Genomic DNA, 13,386 nt, shown 5'->3' with positions numbered 1-13,386 from the left:
CCTTGACCTCGACCCGTACCATGGAAGCTTGTAATCATACCAGTTCTGTTTCAGGAACAGGGTTTGGGGTTTTATTCAAATCTATTTATTGTCCCAAAGAAAGAAAATTCATTCAGGCCAGTTCTGGATCTGAAAATTTTGAATCATTATGTAAGAGTGCCAACTTTCAAAATGCTGACTATTCTGCCTTTTGTTCAGCAAGGGAATTATAGGTCCACAATAGACTTACAGGATGCATATCTTCATATTCCAATTCATCCAGATCACTATCAGTTTCTGAGATTCTCTTTTCTAGACAAGCATTACCAATTTGTCGCTCTTCTATTTAGCCTAGTGACAGCTCCAAGAATCTTTTCAAAGGTTCTCAGTGCCCTACTCTCTGTAATCAGATAATTGGGTATTGTGGTGTTTCCTTATTTTGATGATATCTTGGTACTAGCTCAGTCTCTGCAGAATCTCACACAAATCAACTAGTGTTGTTTCTTCAAAGACATGGTTGGAGGATTCATTTACCAAAAAGTTCTTTGATTCCTCAGACAAGGGTCACCTTTTTAGGTTTCCAGATAGATTCAGTGTCCATGACTCTGTCTCTAACAGACAAGAGATGATTAAAATTGGTTTCAGCCTGTTGGAACCTTCAGTCTCAATCATTCCCTTCAGTAGCTATGTGCATGGAAGTTTTAGGTCTTATGACTGCAGTATCGGACGCGATCCCTTTTGCTCGTTTTCATATGAGACCTCTCCAGCTTTGTATGCTGAATCAATGGTGCAGGGATTATACAAAGATATCACAATTAATATCCTTAAATCCCAATGTTCGACTATCTCTGACTTGGTGGTTAGAGCACCATCATATAGTTTAAGGGGCCTCTTTTGTTCGTCCAACCTGGACTGAGATCAAAACAGATGCAAGTCTTTCAGGTTGGGCAGCTGTCTGGGGATCTCTGACAGCACAAGGGGTTTGGAAATCTCAAGAGGCGAAATTACCAATCAATATTTTAGAACTCCGTGCTATTTTCAGGGCTCTTCAGGTTTGGCCTCTGTTGAAGAGAGAACCGTTCCTTTGTTTTCAGACAAACAATATCACAACTGTGGCATATGTCAATCATCAGGGTGGGACTCACAGTCCCCAAGATATGAAAGAAGTATCTTGGATACTTGCTTGGGTGGAATCCAGCTCCTGTCTAATTTCTGCGGTTCATATCCCAGGTATAGACAATTGGGAAGCGGATTATCTCAGCCGTCAGAATTTACATCAGGGGGAGTGGTCGCTCCATCCAGATGTGTTTTCTCAGATTTTTCAGATGTGGGGTCTTTCAGAAATGGATCTGATGGCTTCCCATCTAATCAAGAAACTACCCAGGTACCTGTCCAGGTCAAGGGATCCTCAGGCGGAAGCGGTGGATGCGTTAACAGTTCCTTGGTGTTACCAACCTGCTTATGTCTTCCCGCCTCTGGTTCTTCTTCCAAGAGTGATCTCCAAGATCATTATGGAACAATCGTTTGTGTTGCTGGTAGCTCCAGCATGGCCTCACAGGTTCTAATATGCGGATCTTGTCCGGATATCCAGTTGCCAACCTTGGCCACTTCCATTAGGGCCAGACCTTTTGTCTCAAGATCCATTTTTCCATCAGGATCTCAAATAATTAAATTTGAAGGTATGGAAATTGAACACCTAAGGCTTAGTCATAGAGGTTTCTATGACTCAGTAATTAATACTATGTTACAGGCTTGTAAATCTGTTTCTAGGAAAATATATTATCGAGTTTGGAAGACTTATATTTCATGGTGTTCTTCTCATAAATTCTCCTGGCATTCTTTTAGAATTCCTAGAATTTTACAGTTTCTTCAGTATGGTTTGGATAAAGGTTTGTCTGCAAGTTCCTTGAAGGGACAAATCTCTGCTCTTTCTGTTTTATTTCACAGAAAAATTGCTTCCTGATATTCACTGTTTTGTACAGGCTTTGGTCCGTATTAAGGCTGTCATTAAATCAATCTCTCCTCCTTGGAGTCTTAATTTGGTTTTGAAGGCTTTGCAGGCTCCTCCGTTTGAGCCAATACATTCTTTGGACATTAAACTACTTTCTTGGAAAGTATTGTTCCTTTTGGCCATCTCTTCTGCTAGAAGAGTTTCTGAATTATCTGCTCTTTCTTGTGAATCTCCTTATCTGATTTTTCATCAGGATAAGGCAGTTTTGCGGACTTCATTTAAATTTCTACCTAAGGTTGTGAATTCTAACAACATTAATAGAGAAATTGTCCCTTCTTTGTGTCCTATTCAGAAGAATTCTTTGGAGAGATCCTTGCATTCTTTGGATGTGGTAAGAACTTTGAAATATTATGTTGAAGCTACTAAAAATTTCAGGAAGCCTTCTAGTCTATTTGTTATCTTTTCTGGTTCTAGGAAAGGTCAGAAGGCTTCTGCCATTTCCTTGGCATCGTGGTTAAAGCTTTGGATTCATCAGGCTTATTTGGATTCGGGTCAGGACCCGCCTCAAAGAATTACAGCTAATTCTACTAGATCAGGCTCCACTTCGTGGGCTTTTAAGAATGAAGCTTCAGTTGATAAGATTTGCAAAGCAGCAACTTGGTCTTCTTTGCATACATTTTCTAGATTCTATAGTTTTGATGTATTTGCTTCCTCGGAAGCAGTTTTTGGTAGAAAAGTTCTTCAGGCAGCTGTTTTAGTTTGATTCCTCTGCTTATGTTTGAGTTTTTTCTTTTCATTATGAGAATAAAAACTTATATTTTGGGTTGTGGATTTATTTTTTTTTCAGCGAAACATTGCTGTTATTATTTTATCCCTCCTTCTCTAGTGACTCTTCTGTGGAGTTCCACATCTTGGGTATTACTATCCCATACGTCACTAGCTCATGGCTCATAGACTCTTGCCAATTACATGAAAGAAAACATAATTTCTTCTGTTATGTGTGATCAGTCCACGGGTCATCATTACTTCTGGGATATAACTCCTCCCCAACAGGAAATGCAAGAGGATTCACCCAGCAGAGCTGCATATAGCTCCTCCCCTCTACGTCAGTCCCAGTCATTCTCTTGCACCCAACGACTAGATAGGATGTGTGAGAGGACTATGGTGAAACCAGATAAAGAAAGAAGCGTTTCTACGCTGTGTACAAGATCTGTTATTAATGGGAGTGATCCATCCGGTTCCGCGGTCGGAACAAGGACAAGGGTTCTACTCAAACCTGTTTGTGGTTCCCAAAAAAGAGGGAACTTTCAGACCAATCTTAGATTTAAAGATTCTAAACAAATTCCTAAGAGTTCCATCGTTCAAAATGGAAACTATTCGGACAATCTTGCCCATGATCCAAAAGGGTCAGTACATGACCACAGTGGATTTAAAAGATGCTTACCTTCACATACCGATCCACAAAGATCATCACCGGTATCTACGGTTTGCCTTCCTAGACAGGCACTACCAGTTTGTAGCTCTTCCATTCGGATTGGCTACGGCCCCAAGAATCTTCACAAAGATTCTAGGTGCCCTCCTGGCGGTACTAAGACCGCGAGGGATTTCGGTAGCTCCGTACCTAGACGACATTCTAATACAAGCTTCAAGCTTTCAAACTGCCAAGTCTCATACAGAGTTAGTTCTGGCATTTCTAAGGTCGCATGGATGGAAAGTGAACGAAAAGAAGAGTTCTCTTTTTCCTCTCACAAGAGTTCCATTCTTGGGGACTCTTATAGATTCTGTAGAAATGAAGATTTACCTGACAGAGGACAGGCTAACAAAGCTTCAAGATGCATGCCGTGTCCTTCATTCCATTTAACATCAAAATCTAACTTCTCTGAAGCTGACTGCTTGGAAATTGAACGCTTGATTTTATCAAAACGTGGTTTTTCTGAGTCGGTTATTGATACCCTGATACAGGCTAGGAAGCCTGTTACCAGAAAGATTTACCATAAAATATGGCGTAAATACCTATACTGGTGTGAATCCAAACGTTACTCCTGGAGTAAGGTTAGGATCTCTAGGATCTTGTCCTTTCTACAAGAAGGCTTAGAAAAGGGTTTATCGGCTAGTTCATTAAAGGGACAGATTTCAGCTCTGTCCATCTTGTTACACAGGCGTCTGTCAGAAAATCCAGACGTCCAGGCCTTTTGTCAGGCTTTAGCTAGGATCAAGCCTGTGTTTAAAGCTGTTGCTCCACCATGGAGTTTAAACTTAGTTCTTAACGTTTTACAGGGTGTTCCGTTTGAACCCCTTCATTCCATTGATATAAAATTGTTATCTTGGAAAGTTCTGTTTTTAATGGCTATTTCCTCGGCTCGAAGAGTCTCTGAGTTATCAGCATTACATTGTGATTCTCCTTATCTGATTTTTCACTCAGACAAGGTAGTTCTGCGTACTAAACCTGGGTTCTTACCTAAGGTAGTTACTAACAGGAATATCAATCAAGAGATTGTTGTTCCATCCTTGTGTCCAAATCCTTCTTCAAAGAAGGAACGTCTTCTACACAATCTGGATGTAGTTCGTGCCCTCAAGTTCTACTTGCAGGCAACTAAAGATTTTCGTCAAACTTCTTCCCTGTTTGTCGTTTATTCTGGACAGAGGAGAGGTCAAAAAGCTTCTGCTACCTCTCTCTCTTTTTGGCTTCGTAGCATAATACGTTTAGCCTATGAGACTGCTGGACAGCAGCCTCCTGAAAGAATTACAGCCCACTCCACTAGAGCTGTGGCTTCCACTTGGGCCTTTAAGAATGAGGCCTCTGTTGAACAGATTTGCAAGGCTGCAACTTGGTCTTCGCTTCATACTTTTTCCAAATTTTACAAATTTGATACTTTTGCTTCTTCGGAGGCTATTTTTGGGAGAAAGGTTCTTCAGGCAGTGGTTCCTTCTGTATAATGAGCCTGCCTATCCCTCCCGTCATCCGTGTACTTTTGCTTTGGTATTGGTATCCCAGAAGTAATGATGACCCGTGGACTGATCACACATAACAGAAGAAAACATAATTTATGCTTACCTGATAAATTCCTTTCTTCTGTTGTGTGATCAGTCCACGGCCCGCCCTGTTTTTAAGGCAGGTAAATATTTTTTAAAATTATACTCCAGTCACCACTTCACCCTTGGTTACTCCTTTCTCGTTGATTCTTGGTCGAATGACTGGGACTGACGTAGAGGGGAGGAGCTATATGCAGCTCTGCTGGGTGAATCCTCTTGCATTTCCTGTTGGGGAGGAGTTATATCCCAGAAGTAATGATGACCCGTGGACTGATCACACAACAGAAGAAAGGAATTTATCAGGTAAGCATAAATTATGTTTTATGTAAGAACTTACCTGATAAACTCATTTCTTTCATATTGGCAAAGGTCCATGAGACCCACCCTTTTTATGGTGGTTATGATTTTTTGTATAAAGCACAATTAATTCCAAATTCCTTTGTTGATGCTTTTTACTTCTTCTTTATCACCCCACTACTTGGCTATTCGTTAAACTAAATTGTGGGTTAGGTGAGGGGTGTATTTATAGGCATTTTGAGGTTTGGGAAACTCTGCCCCTCCTGGTAGGATTGTATATCCCATACGTCACTAGTTCTCACATAAATTATGTTTACTAACACCTAACTTTACCACTTCCTTGCTCTAATGTAGGCAAGGAGAATGACTGGGGTGGGATAGAAGGGAGGTGATATTTAACAGCTTTGCTGTGGTGCTCTTTGCCGCCTCCTGCTGGGCAGGAGTGATATTCCCAACAGTAATTAATGATGATCCGTGGACTCATCATGTCATTAGAAAGAAAATGTATTTCAGGTGGTGGAGTTTTGAATTAATTTCTATAGCATTCTAAGCAGTTAATGTATATTTGAATGCACAAGAGCAAGAGCTAAGCATTAATTCCAAATTTCTAAAAAACATTAAATAAGCATGGATTTGAGAGCAAGAGCAAAAATTTTCAATTGACTTGTAATGCAAGCGCTATGAGCACACTACTTCCATTTTGCACTATAAATGGAAAGTATAAGGAGTGCAGTGCTATATATGTACAAGGCATGTTAATATGCTTTGGTTGAACATTTTAAACAACAAATTGGGTGATGCGTTATTTATTGGGCTAGTCAGAGCGTAATATAACTATCCGTGTATAAACAGCTGTGATCCACTTGTAACCTAACCACAGTGCTTTACATTTGAATTTATGTCCTATTGAAAGTTTATGTCCTGCACATTCTGCTGCCATAGCACTCATTGTGCATGATGTGAGGTCAATTGTAACACCACAATTGTGTTCTGGCAGTGAAATACATAAGGAATCTTCAAGAATATCTCATTTGAGTCCCATATGCATTTTTGTTCTTAAAATACTGGGACCTATGAAAACATTGTTTAATTATCCTGGTCATTTGTAAAACATGTATTATTATTTTTTCAAGATTCAGTTTTGCTCAAAATGTATGCCTAGTGATTGTTAAGTCAAAGGGGCCGATTTACCAAGCCCCGTATCGGCCCCAATGCCTCTGTTTCCACGCGAGCCTTCAGTCTTAAGACCGCTGCTCCTTAACTCGTCCGCTGCCTCTGAGGCTGTGGTCATCAATCCGCCTGATCTCATACGGTCGGGATGATTGACACCCCTGCTAGCGGCCAATTGGCCGCGAATTTGCAGGGGACGGCAATGCACAAGCAGTTCACCAGAACTACTTGTGCAATGATAATGTCGACAGCGTGTGCTGTCGGCATTTATCGATGTCTGGCGGACATGATCGCTACAGCGGATCATGCCCGTCAGACACTTGATAAATCAGGCCCATAGTGTGTATTGTAATTTTAGCAAATAGCAGTTAATTTTTAAAGGGTCATCGGACACAACATTTTTCTTTCATGATTTAGACAGAACATACAATTTGTATACTTCTATCGTCAAATTAACTTAATTCGCTTACTATCCTTTGTTGAAAGGTAGGAAGCGTGCACGTGTCTGAAACACTGTATGGCAGCAGTTTTGCTAGAATAGTTTTAACTATGTTATTTATTTACAAGAACAAAAGGCGGCACGTTTGCTGTCAGGCAGTGGGCCAAACACATACACACTGCCTTCCTAGGTATGCTCTTCAACAAAGAATAAAGTGAGAACAATTTTTTTTTGACTGACTGAATTACAAAAGAAAATGTTGTGATCTCATGTCCCTTTAATGCTACAGCTAGATAACAAAATATAATTTATATTATATGTGAATGAAGCATAAATAATAAACCAAACATTTTTTATAGTCAAATCTTAAAGGGACACTCAGGTTTTATTACATTTTCATGATTCAGATACAGCATGTAATTTTAAACAACTTTCCAATTTACTTCCATTAAAAAAATGTGCACAGTCTTTTATATTTATACTTTTTTTGAGTCACCAGCTCCTACTGAGCATGTGCAAGAACTCAGACTATACGTATATGCATTTGTGATTGGCTGATTGCTATCACATGGTACAGGGGGAGTGGAAATATACATAACTTTGAAATGTGTTAGAAAAGAATATACTACTCATTTGAAATTCAGAGTAAATGCTATTGTATTGTCTTGTTATCTTGCATTTGTTGATTATGCAAATCTGCTGTGTTTACTGGCCCTTCAAGATCAGTTCTGACTGTTTATATATGTAAATGTGCTACAATTTACTGAGAAATATTGCTGATATATAGAGGCATTGCAAGAATTTGTATTGACTTGGAGCTTAAGCCTAGAAAAAATTCAAGAGACATAAAATGTATATAGTATGCAGGATCACTACAGCCCCAGCATGAGAGAGCATGAATAAACTGCTGCAAAGCAGCATTAAAATAAGCACCCACTGATCTGCGTGCTGACACCAGCAGTGATTGAGATATATGCTCCATGCTTATACCTTTCAATCAGCAGGTGGCGCCAATAAGATGTTTCAAATTGAATGCACTTTGCTTTGCAGAGCGTTATGCACTAGTAGGCTGAGGCTGTGCTGCATACTATTGAATTCATTGTATTTATTTAAATACAGGAATAACTATTCCAGTTCACTGCTTTCATAGAATCATATATACAGTATTTGATAGGGAGAAAGAGACATTTTAAATTTCAAGTTTCCATTATCCACAATTTAAATAAGTGAAATAATATATATTTTATAAATACTGATTCCCATAAACTTCATTTAATGTATATAAGAACCAACATTTTGATTGTTTGTTAAAGGTCCATTACAGTAAAAAAATTACTTATTTAGAGCATGTATTTATGGCCCCCATATACTATCATGTGGACGGGCAAGGTTTCTGACTTGGGAACCTGTCTACCTGCCTTTGCAGCAAATGGCGGCAGACCAGGAAGCTATAGGTCTGCTGCCCACAAGTACTGTTTAACAAGGACTTCATTGTGCAATACTACACCTGTCAATCACCCCGAACCAATATGTTCGTATGACGCTGCTTCTTGCTTTGCGGTAAGCAGTGACTCCAAAGCATTGTGTGCTGATTAGTACATATAAATCAGTCTTTAACTACTGCAATTGGATTGAACACATATGTAAAGTACTGCTCAGGAGCCAAAGAGAACTGCTGGTCCTGAGCATAAACTACCCCTAAGCTAATCAGAGGCACTAGTCACATGACCCATCTGTGCAACTAGTGCTACTGATTGGTTCAGTGTAAATTTCTGCTCAGGATTTTTAGTTCTCTGTGGCTTCTGTTCAGTCATTTAAAGGGACACTGAACCCACATTTTTTCTTTCGTGATTCAGATAGAGCATGCAATTTTAAGCAACTTTCTAATTTACTCCTATTATCAATTTGTCTTTGTACTCTTGCTATCTTTATTTGAAAAAAAGGCATCTAAGCTTTTTTGGTTCAGTACTGTGGACAGCACTTTTTATTGGTGGATTAATTTATCCACCAATCAGCAAGAACAACCCAGGTTGTTCACCAAAAATGGTCCGGCATCTACATTCTTGCATTTCAAATAAAGATACCAAGAGAATGAAGAACATGTGATAATAGGAGTAAATTAGAAAGTTGCTTAAAATGTCACGCTCTATCTGAATCACAAATGAAAAAAATTGGGTTCAGTGTCCCTTTAAGTATGTGTTTACAATTTACTGGGATTAAATACATAGATTTGCAGGGTGGAAATTTATAAATGACCCGCTTCAACAAATGAGAGCATGTCATTTCTTCACTATTTTGGCCCTTTAAAATTCTTTGGTTCAACTTTTCCTTGAATACTCAGTTTTCAAATATTACAGTCGATAAAAGGAATATTAACATTTCTCCTTTTATAAAAAAAATGAATGTTGAATGTTTGAGAAACAACAAACAAATGCATACACGTGTATGCAATCTCTCATCTAACCAAACTGATTGTTTTTTTACTGGCCAGCAGATGTCAGCAGAGTAGCAGCTGCTTTATGAAATGACTGTATACGGATTACAAAGCTCAGTATTGTTCATCTGAATGTCTTTAAATATCTCTGACTTCTGCACTTTCTACATTTAAAAGTATCACTGAATTATTTAACATATCTGGGGATTTTATGGAACACAAATCAATTTTAAACTTGTCAAATGTAAAATTTTCTTGCAGAAATGAAAATTAACATTTAATTTTAAAAGTTGTGTATTTGAAATATTAAGAAAAATAATTTAAATATGAATGTTATTTATAAGACATTTCCTGGTTGATAAATATTTATTTTTCTTTGCAGGCGGAAGAAAAGGCACATTCAGAGGTAATTTTTTTTTTTTATCATTTATAAAGCCAGTACATAAATTAACGTTTCAGATTAGCTTAATTTCAAAGTACATATATGTAAAAGAGGCTAGACAAGCAATTCACAGAACTAAATGCAAGTGGTTTCAAAGTGTGATCCGAACCTTTAAATTGACCTAAGTATAAAAATGATGATCATCTTTTATTTGCCATTCATGGACATGCAGAGATGTCCAGAGAAAGACAGAAGGCTTACAGGCTCCTACTCCATAAATAAGGAAAAAAATACTATATATATATTATCTTATATGCACATATACACAGTCATTATAGTGATTTTGCAACATAGGGCGCCATGTACTAAATGCCGGGCGGACATCAACATGGATTTCGTGGAAAAATTTGTTCGTAATCAGTATCCGTAAACAACAGTATAATCAGTGTTTAGATGGTGTAAACATTCCACACAGGAACCCCACAGTTGCGGGTAACACCAAACCAACTTGTAAATACGTGTAACATCCAGTAATAAAAACACAAAAGGACTCACCACACTTTTCCGAAGCCCACCATAAGAATGGAAATACCTATGTTTGCAGTCCAAATTCACAGTCTTGCAAGTAGCTTGAAATTTGCGTCGCAATTCTCTGTGAGTGGTAGGCTTCACCGTGCTGCCTCTGTGACACACCTGTTTAGTGCAAGGTGTGAGACTGCTCCAAGCTCCGGCGCTGCTAGGGCTCTCCAAAAACCCGTAGGATTCAAATAGAATTATCAAAAGCAATCAAACAGATCACAGTTCCGATGCAAGGAAAGGCAGGGAGAGATATCGGTAATTAAAATGGTATATATTTATTAATGCTTACATTAAAAAATGTTTCACAAGGCACAGCAAACAAAAAGGACTTCGGCTGACGCGTTTCCTGCCTTAGCGGCAGTTCATCAGAGCACAAGATTCAGTGTTAGCAGCAGGTGTTTAATCAGGTATGGGTCTGAACCTTAACCAATCATAGTAAGCAGATCGGGTGTAAAAGTTAACCCTATCATTACCCAAATTGACTATCTTACTTATGCGGTTAACACTGTAATAATCTCACAAACAGTACAACTTAAAACTAAAGACTAAAAACATGTATACCTATAACATACTATAGCTTTCTGGAAACAATGTAAAGTATAACGATAGAAAGAAATATATATATCTTACTTTTTCTAATCTCTTATTTTTTAGATTTTCGTTATACTCTATAGATGTAATACAGGTAGAACACACGACAGCTGATGCAACAATGTAGCTATAAAAGTATACAAAGTCAAATACAACTTGATGTAAATAAGCAAGTGCAGCAGCCGTCTCCTGTGTTCTAAACCCATAGATATCTAGTAAAAATACACGATTGTATACTCAAAGGAATTGTTCACTATGGGACTTTTGTTGAAAAGGCAGTGTGAGATAGCTTACCACAAAATAAGGAATGCCCATATTCTCATAGGATATATACCCTCAAAACTGGAAGCCCTATGGGTATTAATAAAATTAGTGATATTAAATTGTATATTGATAGGTAAACATCCAGTAGCTCTAGCTAGTGCCCTGATGTGACTCTTTGCAATATAATCTGCTTTAACGACAGATCAATCTTCATCTAACTTAATTAAATATTATAAAACATTATAAGATATGATGATGCTTTTAAGATGAGATTACTAATTGTTGTATTAAGGAATATACATATGAGAATATGGGCATTCCTTATTTTGTGGTAAGCTATCTCACACTGCCTTTTCAACAAAAGTCCCATAGTGAACAATTCCTTTGAGTATACGATCGTGTATTTTTACTAGATATCTATGGGTTTAGAACACAGGAGACGGCTGATTAGAAAAAGTAAGATATATATATATTTCTTTCTATCGTTATACTTTACATTGTTTCCAGAAAGCTATAGTATGTTATAGGTATACATGTTTTTAGTCTTTAGTTTTAAGTTGTACTGTTTGTGAGATTATTACAGTGTTAACCGCATAAGTAAGATAGTCAATTTGGGTAATGATAGGGTTAACTTTTACACCCGATCTGCTTACTATGATTGGTTATGGTTCAGACCCATACCTGATTAAACACCTGCTGCTAACACTGAATCTTGTGCTCTGATGAACTGCCGCTAAGGCAGGAAACGCTTCAGCCGAAGTCCTTTTTGTTTGCTGTGCCTTGTGAAACATTTTTTAATGTAAGCATTAATAAATATATACCATTTTAATTACCGATATCTCTCCCTGCCTTTCCTTGCATCGGAACTGTGATCTGTTTGATTGCTAAATGCCGGGCGGACAGCTTCTTAACTCGCGAAGCTGTCCGCCCGCCTTCGCTACACACGGGCAGCGGATCTGTTGATCCGCTTGCCCGTATGTATCATTAAACACTCATTGGAGTGTGTAATGCCCGCCCCTTCAATCGCGCGACTAATCACGCGACTGAAGGGGCTGTCAATCACTGAGAGCGAGCGTGCTCTCTGTGATTTTGCTTCGCCACCTAAGAGGTGGCGTAGGGTGTAGGAAGCAGCGGTCTAATGACCGCTGCTTCTTACATTGCGGGAAGCAGGCCGGCATATGCGAACCTGCCCCGCAAAGGCTCCGGAGCAGCTTTCGCTGCTTCGTACATGGAGCCCATAATGTGAAACCGGGGTGAAAAGTAGTTGCTAGGGTTGCCTACAATGTATAATGTTCACAACTAAGCAGTCATTTTACCCCTTGGCTGGCCAGTAACATATAAATCAATAATTGTACCTCTGGTTGCCAGTGACACATGTAAACAGTAGAGGTTTTTACCCATTGACTGACACTTCTTTTTGCTCTTTATGTGTATTGCATTGAGGTATATGAGGGCTTTCACATTTAACACTAGAGATTTTAAAGCAACTGGACATTTAATTGTCTTATTTTTGTGACGATTTTACTGGATAGCCTGCTAAAATACTGGACTGTCTGGTTGAATGCTGGACACGTGCCTCCTTACGGACATAGGAAGGACATTTCCATTCCCTCAAAGAACATTTCCAGGGAAGTGGTGACTACATATTTAGTAGTGGTTAAAAAATTTGTGTCTTCCACCACTTATATTAACCTAGTACTTATGAATTGAAGATGATTCTGAATTTAGTACAAGGCAATCAGTGAAACAGTAACATAACAACTCTGGGGTTGTTGGTCGTCAGCCTGCATCTTACCACATTTCTGAAACTTTGTAAATTTTAGCTATTTTGTGGACTATGGACAGCCTTGGGTAGTGTATTTTCAAACCCAGATGTATAGGTTTATGCTGCTCTCTTCTCGCCATATTCTTGAAGGAACATTGTACTCCAACATCTATTAGAAATAACTGAATTTAAGTACATTGGACATTTTGTTTGTAGAAGAGACTTTAAATTAAGTAAAGCCAAATCAATCAAAATAGAAAACGATACAGCAGTATCAGTCTTGCACTTACTACTAATGCTAAATGACTTATATGGGTAATTCCCACACATCTATTGTTGGACAGGGAAGTTCTGCAAAGTTGATGAGAACCTTTTGGTCAACTGAGATTTTAATTGCAGAGGAATTTCCCCTAGATATAAAAATAAAACTTTAAATAAAAACCTACCAAATTGTATTAAATTACACATCACTGAAAATGTATTTTCTTCATTAAAAAAATGA

At 38.4% G+C, this 13,386-nt stretch overlaps 1 protein-coding gene across 1 annotated transcript in view; it reads left to right on the top strand.

Moving 5' to 3' along the window:
- Positions 1-13,386, top strand: part of NAV3 (neuron navigator 3) — a 756,623-nt gene that overhangs the window by 606,664 nt on the left and 136,573 nt on the right. Inside the window, 1 exon segment of the mRNA XM_053716761.1 lies at positions 9,686-9,709. Coding sequence (XP_053572736.1) covers positions 9,686-9,709 — 24 coding nt within the window.

Source organism: Bombina bombina, chromosome 6 (assembly GCF_027579735.1).
Source record: "Bombina bombina isolate aBomBom1 chromosome 6, aBomBom1.pri, whole genome shotgun sequence".
Taxonomy (NCBI): domain Eukaryota; kingdom Metazoa; phylum Chordata; class Amphibia; order Anura; family Bombinatoridae; genus Bombina; species Bombina bombina.
The sequence above is the reverse complement of the archived record's forward strand: the minus strand, read 5'-3'. Positions and strand labels throughout refer to the sequence as shown.